The sequence below is a fragment of the Equus quagga genome, chromosome 7 (genome assembly GCF_021613505.1).
Source record: "Equus quagga isolate Etosha38 chromosome 7, UCLA_HA_Equagga_1.0, whole genome shotgun sequence".
NCBI classification, from domain to species: Eukaryota; Metazoa; Chordata; class Mammalia; order Perissodactyla; family Equidae; genus Equus; species Equus quagga.
In genome coordinates, this window is record NC_060273.1 from 16011816 (window position 1) to 16031397 (window position 19582).

At 37.0% G+C, this 19582-nt stretch overlaps 1 protein-coding gene across 1 annotated transcript in view; it reads right to left on the reverse strand.

Moving 5' to 3' along the window:
• Positions 1–3140: 3140 nt before the first annotated feature.
• LOC124241986 (phospholipid-transporting ATPase ABCA3-like) overlaps positions 3141–19582 on the reverse strand; it is a 194776-nt gene continuing 178334 nt past the window's right edge. Inside the window, exons 29-31 of the mRNA XM_046666405.1 lie at positions 15587–15591; positions 3662–3721; positions 3141–3281 (exon numbers count right to left, since the gene is read on the reverse strand). Coding sequence (XP_046522361.1) covers positions 3141–3281; positions 3662–3721; positions 15587–15591 — 206 coding nt within the window. The remainder of the gene's footprint in view (positions 3282–3661; positions 3722–15586; positions 15592–19582) is intronic.

The window sequence follows — 19582 nt, forward strand, 5'->3', positions numbered from 1 at the left end:
ACTCTAGCAAAAAGACAATGAAAACCAAGAAACAGGAAGATATGGCAGGGGAGCAATTATTAAATAAATAATGGAAGACATTTCCCCAAAGTCCAAGAAAGACTTGAGATTGAAAGAGTCTGTTGGGTAACAGGATGAATTAAAGAAGACCTATGCCAAGATATATATGCTGTGTCTTAGTCTGTCAGGCTGATATAACAAAGTGCCACAGACTGAGAATCTTATGATTAACAGGAATTTACTGCTCACAGTTCTGGAGGTTGGAGGTCTGAGATCATGGTGCCAGCATGATTGGGTGAGGGCTCTCTCTTTTTGGTTCATAGCCAGGGCCTTCTTGCTATGTTCTCACTTGGTGAAAGGGACAAGGGATTGCTGTGGGGTCTCTTTTATAAGAACACTCATCCCATTTATGAAGGCCCCACCCTCATGACCTAATCACCTCCCAAAGACCCCCACCTCCTAATACTATCACCTTTGAGGGGTAGGATTCAACATATGAATTTTGGGAGGACACATTCAGATCATAGCATACTGGATACAGATACTTTGTTGGATATATGATATAGCAAATATTTTCTCCTAGTCTATGGCTTGTGTTTTCATTCTCTTAACAGTGCTTTTTTGTAGAGCATAAAATTTAATTTTGATGAACTCCAATTTATCAATTTTTTCTTTTATGGATTATGGTTTTGTTGACATAGCCAAGAATTCTTTAACTAAGCCAAGGTCACAAAGATTTTCTCCTATGTTTTCCTCTACAAGCCTTATAGGTTTTGGTTTTATTTAGGTGTATGATCCATTTTTAAAAATCTTTTTATTTTAGAACAGTCATACGTTTATGGAAAAATTGCAAAAAAGTAAAAAGAGTTCCCATGTACTCCACATCCAGTTTTCTCTATCATTAACATTTTGTATTAGTATGGTACCTTTGTCACAATTAGTGAAGCAATATTGATGCATTCTTATTAAGTCCATATTTTGTTCAGATTTCCCAAGTTTTTACCTAGTGTCCTTTTTCTGTTCCAGGATCTCAACCTGGATAGCACATCATATTTAGTCTATGAGTCTCTTTAGGCTTCTATTTTTAAACTTTTATTGAAAAATTTGTCCTTCTTGTACCTGACCCTTCCAGATGAGAAGTCTGGCTATAAGTAGGGGATGACTGGAATAAAGGTAAAGTTATAGTTGGAATTGGAGACACCAATTTTGCTGTAATGGAGGGAGAGCAACAACTCAGAAACCTGGGGAAGGAATGTCTTGGACCCAGGGAGAATGGGGGAAAGAAGGACCTTAATGATCTTTCATCATTCAGAACCACTGCTTGAGTCTTCCTCATGAAGGAAAATGATGTTCTGCAAATCTCCCAAACTGTTCTATGAACCTTAAATTTAACTGACTATGGGGTCTTTCATCTTTTGTCTGATGGCTCTGACCGCAGTTTAATAGCCATTCTCCTTAAGCTTACAGATAAATCTACTCGAAATAGCAGGGGATGGCCCCACACTTCCCATGCAGCACTCTTGTCATCACCTGTCTTCCCATCCTTATTTTTGTAGCTATTGCTCTGTCTTTCCATGGAGGCAGATGACTGCCATCTGACTGTTGGCATAGACAAACAGGATGTGTTGGACTGATTTTCCTTAGATAGTCCCTCCCAAAACAAAGGCTAGACTCAATTATCTATATTGAACTAAGGATCAGAAGGTTTACAAGCTGTCCAGAAGAATATGTTTGAAGTATTGTGAACCTGTGCCCTCTGACTGATGTGGGAGATATTTGGGATGGGGGGACCAACAATTGTAAACACTTTCCAGGGGTACCAGGTGCACCCTCAGAATTGTATTTTTGTATGAAATCCAGTGATTAACTTTCTTCCCTTCAAAAAACGCTGGCTTGGACCTTTGAGATGGTCATAAGAGATCTTTGCATGTTTAAGGAAATGCCATCTTGACTCTGGAAGGCATTCAGGTCAGAATATCATGGCCAACGTGGTTTAGGATGATAGAACCTCTCTAGACTTTCTCTTTGCAGGCCAGGGTGGAGTCAATGTAATTATTAGTACATTCTGCTATACCTGGATTAATGCCTCAGGCAAGTGGAATGCTCAATACAGAAATGGAAGGACAAAGTCACTTAATTTTCTAAGGTAAACATAAATGGTTTTTAGGATTTGTTCAGATAATTGGATCTGAGACCCTGGGAGGCATGGTTGAGGTCAAATACTAGAGGTTAGCTTCATCATGCTGCTCAGAGTTCTATTGGTAGTAGCCTTAAAAATTGTGAGACAAATTAAATAAATTTGGTCCCAATCTCAGATTAATCAGAATGGCTGATGGGGTGGCATACTCATGGGGAAATTTGCCAGAAGCCAAGATTGTGTGGAAACAAGGGGTAGATATTATTGGGAAACAATTTTCTTCATGGGTCACTTGCATTTCCTAATGACTTACAAGGAGAAGCCCTAGCTACCTTTTTGTTTTGGACTATTTTTGCAAGGATGATTGTAGAGCAAATGGCCTTTGAAGAGAGATAATATCTCCCTCAGATCAGAGGGAAGGTTTACTTAATGTTCAGTATAATAAGAATGTTTCCATCCAGAGCAAAGGTCAGGCATGCTTACTTACTGCCCATTATAAAAGATTTGGTTTCCATAAGCTCAGGGTTCCTCTCCTATAACACAATTGAATGTACAGGTGTTACCTGGTTTTCTTTTGTTGCCTTGTGAGAATTAGGGATTGGGGAACTGGCACAAATATGATCTCTGACTACTGCTATTGCTGTGAATAATGAAGTCTAGTGTCTTTGACCCAGGATTCCAACGTCTTCTGCCAGTATTCATTAAACTGTGGTAAGCTAACTCGATAACTTTCAAGTAGGGTAAAATCTCAGACCCTTCATAGTTCAGGTCTTGACAACAGGTCACTTACCTTAATCTCCAAACTTTCTTATTTCGGGTTGAACGTGTGTATACACACAGCGAGGTGGGGGAGGGGGAGGGCGAAGGGGGTAGGTGGGAGGGAGGAAGGGAGGGAGAGAAAGACAGAGAGAGAGAGAGAGAGAGAGAGAGAAAGTGCCTCTATGTATCAAGTTGTAGTCAGCAGTTTAAGAAAGACATAAGGGTCCCTGGTTGGAACTAAATCTCATACCACCTTTATTTCTTGCTCATTTTCCGTTTTATCAGTATTAGCAAAGCTTAGGAAGATATGTTCCAGTGTTATCTGACTGACGGAATAGTCTTCTAGGTTGAATAGCACTTTAGCTTCCTCCAAAATACTAAACATCTTTAATAGAAAGAAAAATGGTAGTGTTACCACTGCAATATCCTCATATGGACCATTTCCCCACTCAATCATTCCCCAATTTCCTGCCAGGTTTATGCTTAGGGACAAAAGATACAGAAGGGGAAAGTTAGAAAGTAGAAGGAAAAGATGGTTGAAAGAGAGAAGAGGAGGCAGTTCTTCATTCCCATTCTCTTGGTAGGTATGGAATAATAGAATTTAGGGTCAGAAGTCTCAATCAAACTACAGGGGCCTTTAAAAAGTAACAAAGTTTCTCCTCCTCTGCCAGTGTCAGGCTTCCATTCCACATGCTTGAATCTCAATGCTTCCTATCAGTCCTCTATTAACACATAATGTTAGAAGGGTATGATTTCTACAATCACCTTTCCCCAGCAAATTTCCTTGCCAGGAATGTGGTAGCCAACAATTCCTTGATGCTCCTGCTTTAACATTTTACCTACGAAAGAAAAGATTTGACAGGTGAGTAGCAGAGCAGAGCCCCATATTATTCCCAAATAATTCCCATTCTAATTATCCACACCAATGGAATATAGAATATATGCAGGTAATACAAAAGATGACATAATCCCAAAGCCCATTCTTTTTAATATATGTGACTTTGTTAAGTATTTCAATAGATTTACTTCTACATGAAATATGATCTTACTGCCCGTAGGTTGTAAAAATTGCAGAGGGTAGGATAATCACTTTTTTTTTCCTTCTTCTCCCCAAAGCCCCCCCAGTACATAATTGTATATTCTAATTGTGAGTGCCTCTGGTTGTGCTGTGTGGGACGCCACCTCAGCATGGCCTGATGAGCAGTGCCATGTCTGCGCCCAGGTTCTGAACCAGCGAAATCATGGGCCACCAAAGCAGAGCCCACAAACTTAACCACTAGGCCAAGGGGCTGGCCCCTGATAATCACTTTTAAGCATGGAAAAATTGATAGCTCACATGCTCATGATGCTATACCTTACTTACATGAATCCTAATGTTCAATAAGTCTCTGTTTCTAAATATTGTCCTGAAACTATGTTCATAAAATTTGGGTGTGGATTCTTTTTTCAGTTGTGTGTGTGCAGAGTAGGATCTCTATACTATTCTCATGACTAGGCAACCTTCACCCTAAAGGATAGAGAAAACTCATGAAAATAAAACACAAATGTGAAGGCATTCACTGGAGAAAAGAGATATTACACCTTTTGAAAATATAGTAGTAATATTGTAGGCATTCCTAATTGATAGGATGCATTTATATTTATTATCACACAGTTGAAGATTATTGCAAATGGAATTAATTTGGATTAAAATATTTAAAATAAATAAGCTATACGTCAATAACAGTGATTTTCTTTTGTAATGAGTCCCTACATAGCCTCCATGAGTAAGTAAAATTTTCAAAAAACATTTTAAATTGTGAAATATATCAAATGCATAAGAAGTGTATGGAACATAGATGTACAGTTTAGTGAATTATAATAAAGTTAACAAACATGTAACTGACATCCACACTCTAGAAATCACCTATGTGCCGCTACCAAGACTCACTTCCTTCCCCTTACAGACAACTACTGTCCTGATTTTTATGGTAAACATTTCTTTGCTATTCTTTATAGTTTTATTACCTAAGTATGGAACCATAAGTTACAATAGTTTGGTTTTGCCTTCTTTGTACTGCATATGAATGCAAACATACAGTATGTATTATTTTTATTTGGTTTCTTTCACTCATTATATTTTTAAGATTCATCCATGTAGTTGTGTACAGCTTCATTTATTTTTATTACTATAAAATTTCTAGTGTATGACTACACCTCTACTCTTGATGGACATATGGTGTGGTATCCGGCCTCTTAGATGGCCCTTAATGATCCCTACCTCCTAGTAATCACAAAATTCTCTAGTCCCCTACCACAATGAACAAGGCTGACCTGAGCAACCAGTAGGTTATTGCAGAAATAACAGAGTATGACTTACGAGGCTAGTTCATAAAAGACATTGTAGTTTCTATCCTTCTCTCTCTAGGATCATTTGAAGTGAAGGAAGCCAGCCATTACCTTGTGAGGACGCTCAAGCAGTCCGATGGAAAGGCCCATGTGGTGAAGAACTGTCAATAGCCATGTGAGTGAGTCATCTTGGAAGTATATCTTCCAGCCCCAGTGAGCCTTCAGATGACTAAAGCCCTGGCCAACAGCTTTGCTACATCCTCATGAGATACCCTGAGCCAGAACAACCCAGCTAAGCCACTCCTAAATTTGGAACCCACAGAAATTGTGGTAAGTGTTTCTTGTTGTTTTAGGCCACTAAGGTTTTTTGTAATTTGTTATGCAGCAAGAGATAACTAAAACAGCTTCCAGTTTGGGGCTATTACATACAGTTTTGTTTTGAACATTCTCTACCTTCCTCCTGATGCTTATATGAAATCATTTTTCTAAGAGTGGAATTGTTGGGGCAGAGGTTTGAGTATCATTAACATTAGTAGATATTGCCAAAACTTTAGAAGTATTTTATATTCCAACTAGACATGAATGAGAGTCCCTTTTATCCACATCTGTACCAACTCTTGGTATGGTCAATTTAAAAATTTTAGTCATTTTGATGGGTAATGGTATCTCATTACAAGTTTTAATTTGTATTTCCCAGATGACTAATGATGTTGAGCACCTTTATATATGTTTACTGCTTGTTTTGGTTACTTTTTGAATGCAAAACATTGCTCTCTCCAAAACTTCCCAATATCTAGGCTCCATTGCTGTTAGGAATATCAAAATTACCCTTTCTCACCCCTTGCCTATGTCCAGCACAACTGCAGATTGTGCATGAGTCTTGTTGCTGTCAGTGGTTTTGGCACACCTATTTGTATTCTAGGGTGGTTGGAGGACACTGTGTCACCTATTTTTTTTATAGATGTTTTCCATGAGTTATCACTTTTGCCATTCTATGTGTTCTGTTTTAGTGAGAGATTTGGGGAGATTCAAAACTAGGCTGTCATATCATAGTCATTTGGTTTTAATTTCAGTGATTACAATTTTCATCTCTGAAGTTTTTATTTGCTTTTTAAAAATTTTGCCTTGTTCATTTTTCAAGAAAATTCTTTTTTTTTTTTTTGCAGGGGACGATTCATCCTAAGCTAACATCTGTTGCCAATCTCCCTCCTTTTTTCTTCCTTTCCCCCCAGTGAAGTCCCACTACTTAGTTGTGTATAGTTGTAAGTTCTTCTGGTTCTTTTGTGTGAGCCACTGTCACAGCATGGCTACTGACAGATGAGTGGTAGGTTCCATGCCTGGGAACGAAACCCAGGCCACCAAAGTGGTGAGAACACTGAACTTTAACAGCTAGGCCATCAGGACTGGCTCTCAGGAAAATTCTTTACTAAACTATCACATACATACAGAAAGTAAACAACTCATAATTATGCTGCTCAATGAATTTTCATGAAGTGAATCACATTGCTTGATTATACAAATACAATCATACAGTTAGTAAGCTTTTGTGTTTGTCTTTTTCTCTCCTTCAGTATTGTGTGTGGGTTGTATGCTATGTAGTTGTATTTTGTGCATTCTCATTGATGAATAGTATTCCATTGTATATGTATGATATTCCACTTCAATAGACTGAATCATATTCCATTCCATTATGAATGTGTCATAATTTATTTATCCATTCCACCATTGATGAGATTCCAACTCCCATAAGTTTTAGCCGTTATGAATACTGCTTTAATAAACAGTCTTGTACATGTTTTTTAGTGGACATATGTACTTATTCCTACTATGTTTCTCAGGAGTAGAAAAAAAGAGTACACTTCAAAATTCATTTTCTGAGTCCAGCATAACTTTGATCCTAAAATTAGGCACCACAAATTACAAGAAGAGAAAATTACAGACCAATATATCTTTTGAGCATAGATAAAAATATACTTATAATATACTAGCAAATTGAATGTAGCAATATATAAAATATGGAATCCATTACAACCAAATAAGATTTATTCCAGAAATACAAGGTTGGCTTACGTTAAAAAATCAACCAATGTAATTCACCACATTAACAGAAAAAAGGCCAAAGATTATGAAATCATTTGTATAGATGTATAAAAATCATGAGATAAAATTTGACACCCAATAATAATTAAGATTCATAGTAAACTTGAAAAAAAGGAACTTTCTCAATCTACCTTATTCATTTTTGATAGTCTCTAATTTCTTGGTCTTTTTCTCATTGTGCTTAAATTTGCATGATATTTATTTACCATTTAAACCATTTTAATTGGACATTCAGTAGGATTAATATTAACGTTCACAATACTGTGTACTCATCATCATGATCTATACTCAAAACTTTTTCATCATCCCCAACATAATCTCTCTACCCATTAAACAAAAATTCCCCCTCACCCCTTCCCTTAGCCCTTGGTAACCTCTATTCTTCTTTCTGTCTCTATGAATTTGCCTCTTCTAGGTACTTCATGCAAGTGGAATCATACAATATTTGTCCTTCTGTGTCTAGCTTATTTCAATAAGCATTATATTTTCAAAGTACATCCATGTTGTAGCATATATCAAAATGTAATTCCTTTATATGGCTGAACAGTATTCCATTGTCTGTTTGTATCACATTTTGTTTATCTATTCATCTTTGATGGACACTTGAGTACTTTCCACCTTTTGGCTGTTGCGAATAATGCTATGAACATTATTAGTGTGCATAATTGGTGTACAAATATCTGTTTGAGTCCCTGCTTTGAGTTATTTTGGGTATATACTAGAAGTGGAATTGTTAGATCATATGGTAATTCTATCTTTAACTTTTTCAGGAACACCCAAACTGTTTCCCACAGTGGTCACACCATTTTACATTCCCACCAGTAATGCGCAAGAATTCCAATTTCTTCACATCACCACCAACATTTGTTAATTTCCATCTTTGGTTATAGCCATCCAAGTAGGTGTAAAGTGGTATCTTATTGTGGTTTTGATTTACATTTCCATAATGACTAGTGATGTTGAGCATCCTTTCATGTGCTTATTGGCCATTTTTATATCTTCTTTGAAGTAATGTCTACTCAAGTCCTTTGCTTCTTTTTGAATTGGGTTGTTTGTTTTTTTGTTGAGTTGTAGGAGATCTTTATATATTCAGTTTTTCTAGGTTATCCAATTTGTGGGCATATAGTTTTTCATAGTGTTCTCTTTTAATCCTTTGTATTTCTGCAGTATCCATTGTAATTTCTCCTCTTTCATTTCTAATTTTATTTATTTGAGGCTTCTCTCTTTTTTTCTTGGTGAGTGTGGTACCAGAGTTTGTCAGTTTTGTTTATCATCTCAAAGAACCAGCTCTTAATTTCATTAACCCTTTCTACTGTTTTTTGAAGTCCCTATTTCATTTATTTCAGCTCAATTTTGATTATTTCCCTCCTTCTGCTGATTTTGTGCTTTGTTTGTTCTTCTTTTTCTAGTTTTGTTAGGTGCAGTTTAAGATTACTTATTTGAAATTTGTTTTTGTTTGCTGAGGTGGGCCTACATTGCTATGAATTTTCCTCTCATGGCTGCTTTTGCTGCATCCCCTAAGAGTTGGTATGTTGTTGTGAGGGGATGGACTATAATTAGTTTTTGGGTGGTGAACATGATGAATCTACACATAATTCAAAATATATTACAATGTACATCCAAAAGTTATTTAATGTTATAATCCAATGTTACTGCAATTAAAAAAAATAAGAAAGGAAAAAAAGAGTTGGTATGTTGTATTTTCATTTTTTATCTGTCTTCAGATATTTTTAAATTTCTCCTTTGATTTATTCCTTGATCCAATGGTTCTCCAATAGCATTTTGTTTAGTCTCCACATATTTCTGACTTTCCCAGTTTTTTTCTTGTAGTTAATTACTAGTTTCATAGCACTGTGATTGGAAAAGATGCTTGAGATGATTTCACTCTTCTTAAATTTATTTAGGCTTGCCTTGTTTCCCAACATATGGTGTATCTTTGAGAATGATCTATATGCACTTGAGAAGAATATGTATTCTGTTGTTTTTGGATGTAATGCTCTCTCTATATCTATTAAATCCATGTGATCAAGTGTTTCATTTAAATCTACTATTTCCTTGTTGACTTTTTGTCTGAATGATCTGTCCATTGATGTAAGTGTGGTGTTGAGGTCCCCTACTATTATTGTGCTGCTGTTAATTTCTCTCTTTAGTTCTATTTATAGTTGCTTTCTGTACTTTGCTGCTCCTGTGTTTGGTGCATATATATTAATAACTGTTAATTCCTCTTGGTGGAATGTCCCTTTTATCATTATATACTGCCCCTCATTTTCTTTTTAAACTTGAAGTCTGCTTTGTCTGATGTAAGTATAGCAACACCTGCTTCCTTTTGTTTGCCATTAGCTTGAAGCATTACCTTCCATCCCTTCACTCTGAGCCTATGTTTGCATTTAAAGCTGAGATGTGTTTCCTGGAGGCAGCATATTTTTGGGTCTTGTTTTTTTAATCCATCCAACTTCACTGTGTCTTTTGATTGGAGAATTCAATCCATTTATATTTAGAATGATTATTGATATATGAATGCTGCCATTTTATCTCTTGTTTTTCAGTTGTTCTATGTGTCTGTTGTTTCCCTTCCTTTGTATTTCTGACTGCCTTTTCATTTTGGTGGTTTTCTGAGGAGGTTTTCTCTCCTTTTATTAATTGTGGCTCTGCTCTGATTTTTTGTTTAGTAGTTACCTTGAGGTGTATATCAAAGATCTCATAGTTGAGATATCCATTTTCTCATAGTCTCTTATCTCCATTAGCCTAAGCAGGTTACATCCCTTTCTTCTTCCCCCCTCTGAGTTATTGTTAAAAATTATTTTGTTTTGTGTTGTGAATTTGTGGCTAAGTTGAAGTGTTTATAGTTACTTTTGATGCTTTCATACCCTTTTAAGTTATAATTTGAATATTTCCTTCCCTGTTCTGATAGCTGGAGTTTTCTGATTTTTTGTGTCTGTCTCCTTGCTCACAGTTTTGTAGTCCTTTGCCTTTTTGTTTCTGGTGTGACTGCATCTTTAATCATTTCTTGTAGGCGACGTCTAGTGGCAGTGAACTCTCTCAGCTTTTGTTTATCTGGGAAAGTTTTTTATTTCTCCATCATATCTGAAGAAAAGTTTTGCTGGATAGAGTATTCTTAGCTGAAAGTTTTTGTCTTTCAGTATTTTGAATATATCATCCCATTCTCTCCTAGCCTGTAAGGTTTTTGCTTAGAAATCTGCTGAAAGCCTGATAAGGGTTCCTTTTAAGGTTATTTTCTTCTGCCTTTCTGCCCTTAATATTTTTTCTTTGTTGTTGACTTTTGCCAGCTTTACTATTATATGCTTTGGAGAAGATCTTTGAGCATTGATGTAATTAGGCATTCTATTAGCTTCATGTATTTGCAAATCCTGTTCTTTCCCCAGGTTTGGGAAGTTCTCAGCTATTATTTCTTTGAACAAGCTCTCTGCTCCTTTCTCTGTTCTCCCTCTGAATACCTATAATCTTTATGATGCTTTTCCTAATTGAGTTGGATATTTCTTGTAGAATTTCTTCATTTAAAAAAATCTTAGTTCTCTCTCCTCCTCTACCTGTAGCATTTATATATTTCTATTCTGGTAACTCACTAATTCTTTGCTCCATACTATAAGCCCCATTTTTTTAAGGATTCTAGATTTTTTTATTCCACTAATTGTGTTCTTGATATCCAGAATTTCTGCCTCTTTTTAAAAAAATAGTTTAAATCTCTTTGGTGAATTATTCCTTCTTCTCATTAATTTTATTCCTGAGCTCACTGAACTGTCTTTTTGAGCTTTCTGGTGACTCATTGAGTTTCTTTATGACAGCTATTTTGAATTCTCTGCCATTTTGATTGTAAATTTCTGTACCTTCAGGGCTGATTTCTGGAGAATAGTCATTTTCCTTCTGGTCTGAATTGTTGCTGTAGTTTCTCATGGTGTTTGATGAACTAATCTTTTGTTGGCATATTTTGGTTGTATTAGATTGCAGAGTCCACTTGCTACCGCTAGGGGGAAGCAGGAGCTGAGTTTCTGATTGCACCTGGTCTGCTTGAAGTTTTGGGGGTACTACAGGTGCTTGTGCTGGCCTGGAGGGCTTTTGTGTGTGTGTGTGTAGACTGTGCTTGGTGGGTGGGACTTCTTAGTGGGGTCCAAGCCAGGGCTGCTCCTTGGGGCCTCAGGGGCTTGGTGGGCTCTCCCAATGCCAGGAAAGCGATCACAAGTGGGTGAAGGAATACTGCTGCCTCTTCCTTCAGTCTCCCCAAGGCGTGTTCCCACTTTCAGGGTGTGGCAATTCTGTGGGAGCTTGTGCAGGCCAGGAATGCTCTCACCCTGGTGCATAGAATGTGCCACCGCTTCTGCTTGCTGTCCCACTGGCTGCTGTGCTTAGTGAGTGGGGCTTCCTTGAGGGGACCAAGCCAGGGCCACTCCTTGGGACCGTAGGGGCATGGTGGGCTCCTCCACTGCCAGGAAAGCAATCATGAGTGGGCTAAGGGCCGCCACTGCCTCTTCCTATGGTCACCCTGGGGCACATTCCCACCTTGTGGCACATTGATACTATGAGTGCTTGCACCAGGCTGGAAAGTGTTCATGCATGTGCACAGGGCTGCCAGGGAAGGGCAGGGAGTGCTCACCTATTGCCACCTCTTCATGGAGTGCCAGTCAATCCACACTCAGATGTATAGCTTTGTGGGTCTCTCAGGCATCCTTTTGTGCTGTGTGGGCTTCCTCCACTGGTCAATGAATGTCCATTTAGTTGTAGTTCAAAGGGGAAGAGACAAAAGGAACAGCTCACTCCACCATGTTGCTGATGTAATTCCCTAGATCTCTAATTTCTTCCAGCAATGTTTTATAGTTTTCATTGCACAAGTCTTTTACTTTCTTGGTTATATTTATTCCTAAGTATTTAATTCTTTCAATGCTGCTGTAAATGGAATTGCTTTCTTAATTTCTTCTATGGATTGTTCATTGATGATGTATAGAATACAAGTGATGTTTGTGTGTTGATCTTGTACCCTGAAACTTTGCTAAATTTGCTTTTCAGCTCTAGTAGTTTTCTTGTCAATTATTTTGGATTTTCTAAGTATAGGACCAGGCCAACTGTGAATAGAGATAGTTTTACCTTTTCCTTTCCAATTTGGATGCCTTTTATTTCTTTTTCTTGTCTAACAGATCTGGATAGAATTTCCAGTATAATGTTGAATAGCAGCTGTGAAAATGGGAATCCTAGTCTTGTTTCTGATCTTGGGGGAAAGCTTTCATTATTTTGCCATTGATTGTTATGAGTTTTTCATAAATGCCCTTTATTATATATATATAACATATATATATATGTAATATTATATATATTCTAGTTTCTGAGAGTTTTTATCAGAAAAGGTTGTTGGATTTGTCAAATGAATTTTCTGTATCAATTGAGATGATCATTTGTTTTGTCCCTTCATTCTATTAATGTGATGGATTACATTGGTTGATTTTCTTATGTTGAACTACCCTTGATCCAAGAGACAAATTCCCCCAGGTCCTAGTGACTAATCCTTTTAATATGCTGTAGATTCAATTTGCTAATATGTTGATGTCGATTTTTGCATCTATATTCATTGGGGATGTTGGTTTGTAAAACTTCCTTGTTTTTGCTTATCTTAGGATATCTTCATTTTTCCTGTTTTGAAGGGTAGTTTTGCTGGATATAGAATTCTTGGCTGACAGTTTTTTCCTTTCAGCACTTTGAATATATCAACTCACTTTTTTTCTGATTTCCAAGGATGAAAACTCTGCTGACAATGTTATGAAGATCCCTTGTGTATATGATGAGTCACTTCTCTCCTGTTACTTTCAAGATTCTCTTTTTGACTTTAGTTGATAGTTAGATTATAATGTGTTTTGGTATAGGTCTCTCTGATTTATCCTACTTAGAGACATTGAGCTTCTTGGGTTTGTAGATTCAAATCTTGCAACACATTTGGGAAGTTTTCAGCTATTATTTCTTAATATTCTTTTTGCCCCTTTGCTCTCTCTTCTCCTCTATGACTCCCACAATGCATATATTGATCTTCTTGGTGCTGTTACACAGGCTCCTTAGGCTCTGTTCACTTTTCTTCAATTTTTTTTCTTTGTGTTTCTCAGAGTTGATCATTTCAACTGTGCTATCTTCAAGTTTGCATATTTTTATGCCTACTCAAATATGCCTTTGAATCTCTTTAGTGCATTTTTCATTTCAGTTATTGTACTTTTCAGCTCAGAATTTCTTTTGGCTTCTTTTTATGTTTTCTATCTTTTTATGATTTTACAATTTCACTCATACATTGTTTTCCTGAATTTGTCCATGTCTTCACTTAGTTCTTTGAGCATTTTTAAGACCCTTGTTTGAGCCTTTGTCTAGCAAGTCCTCCATCTGTTCTTCTTCAGGGGTGGTTTCTTTTTCTTTTTGTAAATTCCAACATCTTACCGTATCTGCTACAGAGGGTTTTTTTTTTAGGTTGGCACCTGAGCTAACATCTGTTGCCAAGCTTCTTTTGTTTTCTTCTTCTGTTCTCCCCAAAGCCCCCCAGTACATAGTTGTATATTCTAGTTGTAGGTCTCTCTTTTTGTGCTATGTGGGATGCTGCCTCAGCATGGCTTGATGAGCAGTGCCACGTCCATGCCCATGATCTGAACTGGTGAAACTCTGGGCCACTGAAGCAGAGTGCATGAACTTAACTACTTGGCCATGGAGCTGGCTCCAGGGATGGTTTCTTTTGATTATTTTTTCCCTTTGAGTGGGCCAAACCATTCCTGTTACTTTGGGATTTTGTTTTTGTGGAAAAGTGGACATTTGAATTTTAAAATGTGGTAACTCTGGAAATCAGATTCTCTCCCTCCTCCAGGTTTACTGTTTAAAAAATCTTTTAAAAATTGTTCTATGTTGTCTGTGTGCTAGGGATCAGCTTGAGGTATAAGCTTAAGGTCTTCTCAGATCCTTTTTGTGCATGCATTTTCCCCTAGCATGTGAAATGACTTTCTAAATTTCCTTGTATATGCTGTTAGTTTTGAACATCGTAATCCTTAAATGTCTCACATCCAAAAGGGGGAAAAGGGAAAAATGAAGAAAAAAGGAAAAATGTGCTTTCCCTCTAAATTCCCTGAAATCCACTTCTGTTGATGGTGGTTGCAACAATGGTGGCCTGCCTTTGTGTCTGCATGTCCTTGATCCAAAGGATTAATCTGCGCTCAGGGCACAGATTCCTGATATTTGGAGGGCAAGGTCCTTATTGCCCACCATTACTTTCACAAGCTCCTTTGGGAACACTGATTTGCTACCTCCCATGGGGCTGGGCATTGAAGGATGAGTAGCCACTACTTCATTAATGTATGAAATTGACTGAAATTAACTACAGTTTGTAGGCCACATCTTCCCCTGGAACCTGGAAGTATTCAAATAGACATCAGAATTTCAAAATAATTACATCAGACAGTTTCTGCCAGTACAATTGTTGTCTAGGTGGATAGACATATTCCTGGAGCCTCCTGCCCTGCCATCTTCCTTGATGTCACTTCTTACCCATTTTTGATTCCCTCTTTTATTTTATACAAAGTTATTTTAATGATTTCAAGATTCTCTCCTTTTCTTTGGCTTTCAGCATTTTTACTATGTTTCTGTGTATGGATCTCTTTGTAGTTATCCTACTTGGAGATTTTGAACTTCTCAGATGCAGAGGTTAATGTTTTTCATCAAATGTAAGAAGTTTTCTGGCACTACTTTTTCAAATATATTTTTCGCTCTTTTCTCTCCTTTCCTTTTGGTGCTCCCATTTTGCATATATTGATGTGTTTAATGGTGTCCCATAGGTTTCTGAGGCTCTATTCATTTTTCTTCATTATTTATTAGTTTTGTTCTTTGGATCACATGATCTCTATTGATCTATCTTCAATTTTGCTACTTATTCTGCCAGTTCAAATCTACTGTTAAGCCCCTCTGGCAAACTTTTCATTTCAGTTATTGTACCTCTTCATGACAGAATTTGCTTTTGGTTCTTTAAAAAAATGATTTCTATCTCTTTATTGATATCTTTTACTTGTTGAGATTTTTCAGTATACCTTCCTTTACTTCTTTAAGCACTGTTTAATTTATTCTATTGAATATATTTATTATAGCAGCGTGGTCTTTGTTAAGACTGACATTTGGTCATTTTCAAAAATAGTTTCCATTGTTTGATTTTTCCACACTGTGTATGGGTTAAATTTTCCTGTTTTTGGCATGTCTCATAATTTTTGTTGAAAACTGGACATTTTAGTTAATATAGTGTACAAACTCTGGTACTAGTACTCCAAGGCTTGTGATTGTTGTTTGCTTGTTTATTTATTTATTGATTGGCTGTATCTTTTTAGTGAAATCTATTTTCCCCCTTCCTCTTGTGGTGTGAAAAACCTCTGATGTTGCTCCCCAGAGGGTACTACCTTGGACATGTGCACAGTCACCCTGGGATGACAGTTTCTTTAGCAGGGCTCTCTTTGACTCTCAGTTTCCTTGACTACATCCAAATGGTAAACTCCACTACTTGCTAACTGAATGTCCTAATTGTTTTCATCAGTGCCTTAGGGCATAAATTGCTCCAAAGATATTTTCAATTACAGTTAGGTTCTTTTCAAGGATAGTTTTTTTTTTTCCTTTTTCTCCCCAGGGCCCCCCAGCACATAAGTTGTATATTCTTCGTTGTGGGTCCTTCTAGTTGTGGCATGTGGGATGCTGCCTTAGCATGGTTTGATGAGCAGTGCCATGTCTGCGCCCAGGATTCGAACCAATGAAACACTGGGCCGCCTGCAGCAGAGCGCGTGAACTTAACCACTTGGCCACCGGGCCAGCCCCCAAGGATAGTTTTTTTCCAAGAAATTTTATTGAGATCACAATCATTTATAACATTGTGTAATTTCAGGTGTACGTGATTATTTATCCACTTCTGAATACACTTCATCATGCTCACCTCTAATAGTCTAATTTTTATCCATCACCATACATACATGCCCGTTTGTCCCTTTTGCCCACCCCACAATCCCCTTCCCCTCTGGTAACCACTAATCTGTTCTCTTTATCCATGTATTTGTTATCTTCCACATATGAGTGAAATGATGCAGTATTTGTCTTTCTCTGTCTGGTTCATTTTGCTTAACATCATACCCTCAAGGGCCATCATGTTGTTGCAAATGGCAAGATTTCTTTCTTTTTTATATTCCATTGTGTAGATAGATATCACATTTTCTTTACGATTTATCCATCAAAGGATATTTATGTTGTTCCATATCTTGGTTCTTGTGAATAATGCTGTAATGAATGTGGGAGTGAAGATATCTCTTTGAGATAGTGATTTAATTTCTTCAGATATATACTCAGAAATAAGATTGCTGGATCATGGTAGTTCTATTCTTAATTCTTTGAAGATCTTCACACTGTTTTCCATAGTGGCTATACTCATTTATATTCCCATAAACAATGCACAAGACTTCCCCTTTACATCTTTATCTCTTGTCTTTTTGATAATAGCCATTCTAACAAATGTGAGGTGATATCTCATTGTGGCTTTGATTTGCATTTCCCTGACTATTAGTGATGTTGAGCATCTTTTCATACACCTGTTGGACATTTGTATGTCTTCTTTGAAAAAAAGTCTATTCAGATCCTTTGCCCTTTTTTAATCAGGTTTTTTTTGGGAGAGTTAGTGAGGTGCCTGCGTTTCTTATATATTTTGGATATTAACACCTTATCAGATATATAGTTTGCAAATATTTTCTCCCCTCCCATGGGTTCCCTTTTTATTTTGTTGATTGTTTCCTTTGCTGTGCAGAAGCTTCTTAGTTTGATGTAGTTTCATTTGTTTATTTTTGTTTTTGTTGCATGTGCTTTTGGTGTCATATCCAAAAAATTGTTGCCAAGCCTGACATCAAGGCGGTTTTCCCCTAAGTTTTCTTCAACTGTGGTTTTGGGTCTTATACTAAAGTCTTTAAACATTCTTGAGTTAATTTTTGTGAGTAGTGTAAGAAGTCCAATTTCATTCTTTTGCATGTGAATATCCAGTTTTCCTAACACCATTCATTGAAGAGACTCTTTCTCCATTGTGTATTCTTGGCTCCTTTATAAATATTAGTCGACTGTATATTCATGAGTTTATTCTGGGCTCTTGATTTATATTCAGTTGGTCTGTGTGTTGGTTATTATGCCAGTGCCATACTTTTTTGTTGTTGTTTTTTGTTTTTACTGAGGAAGCTCTAAGCTAACATTCGCTGCCAATCTTCCTCTTTTTGCTATTTGTGTGTGAGCCATCACTAAAGCATGGCCACTGACAGATGAGTGGTGTAGGTCCACATCCAGGAACTGAACCCAGGCTGCTGAAGCAGAACATGCTGAATTAACCACTAGGCCACTGGGGCTGGCCACAGCCAGTGCCAGACTTTTTGATTGCTATAACTTTGTAATATAGTTTGAGATGAAGATGGTAATGCTTCCAGAATTGTTATTTTTTATGAAGATTGCTTTGGCTTTTGGGGTTATTTTGTAGGTCCATACAAATTTTGAGATTGTTCTTTCTATTTGAAAAGTACTGTTGGAATTTTTATAGGGTTTAAATTGAATATATAGATTGCTTTGGGTAGTATGAACATTTTAACAATATTAATTCTTCCATCTATGAACATGAGATAGCTTTCCATATATATATTTATCTTCTTTAATTTCTTTGATCCCTGTCTTATAGTTTTCTCTGTTCTTTCAGATCCTTGGTTAATTTAATCCTAACTATTTAATTGTTTTTGATGCTACTGTAAATGGAATAGTTTTCTTTATTTCTCACTCTTTTTTTCTTTTGGTGAGGAAGATTGGCTCTGAGCTAACATCTGTTGCCAATCTTCCTTTTTTTCCTCCCTGAAGCCCCAGTACATAGTTGTATATCCTAGGTGTAAGACATTCAAGTTCTTCTATGTGGGATGTCACCACAGCATGGCTTGGTGGGCAGTGTGTAGGGCCATGCCCAGGATCCAAACTGGTGAACCCCGGGCTGCTGAAGTGGAGTGCATGAATTTAGCCACTTAGCCACAGGGCCAACACTTCTTTATTTCTTTTTCAGACAGTTTGTTGTTAGTGCATGCAAATGCAACTGATTTTTGTATGTTGATTTTGTATCCTGCAACTGTACTGAATTTATTAGCTCTAACAGTTTTTTGGTGGAGTCTTTAGGGTTTTCTATATATAAGATCATATCATCTGCAGACAAAGACAATTTTACTTCTTCCTTTCTGGTTTGGATGCCTTTTATTTCTTTTTCTTACTTAATTTCTCTGGCTAGAACTTTTGGTACTATATTGAATAGGAGTATTTTGGATGGGGCAAGAAAGAAGTGGGTCTCTTTGGCAGGGTCCCACAAAATTTGAGAAGCCAGGCGTTCATTCACATGTTCTTGCCTTCCCTCATGGGCCAAGAAGGTCTCTCTTGGCATTGAGATGTGCCACCTTGTGGTTGGGGTGACACTGGTAAAGTGAAACTGTTCCTCTTAACACTCACAAATGTGACCAAGTTTGGATTTTTTTTCCCACTGGTGTCCTGGAACTTCTCTGCTGGACTCTCCAACTTCCACAAAGGCACTCTCACATGTGGGTGACTGTCAAAATTGGTGTTCTTTGTGGGGAAGACAGTAGAAAACTCCTACTTGGTCATTTTGATGTCATCACTCTATTAGTATTTTGAACAAATTTTTATCTGTTAGGTGAATGAAGAGTAAGAAAAATTAAACTTTTTATTTTCTATCTTCACTTATTCCTTCTCTGATGCTTTTTCTTTGTTTATGTAGATCTGAGTTTCTGACCTGCGCCATTTTCTTTCTCTCTAAAGAACTTCTTTTAACACATCTTGCAAGGCACGTCTACTGGCAAGAAATTCCCTCAAGTATTTTTTCCTGACAAAGTATTTATTTCTCCTTCACAATAAAGGGTAATTTCCCTGGGTATGGAATTTTATATTGGTGGTTCTATTCTCTCAACACTTTAAATATTTCACTACACTCTTCTTGCTTGCATGACTTGTGAGAAGTCGGATGTGATTCTTATGTTTGTTCCTCTCTAGGTAAAGTGTCTTTTTCCTCTTGCTTCTTTCAAGATTTTTTTCTTTTTCTCTCAGTTTCTGTAGTTGGAAAATGATAGGCCTAGGTGTAGTTTTTTTTTTTTTTTGTATTTATCCTGTTGGTGTTGTCCGAGCTTCTTTGATCTGTGGTTTGGTGTTGACGTTAATTTGGGGGAGATTCTCAGTCATTATTGTTTCAAG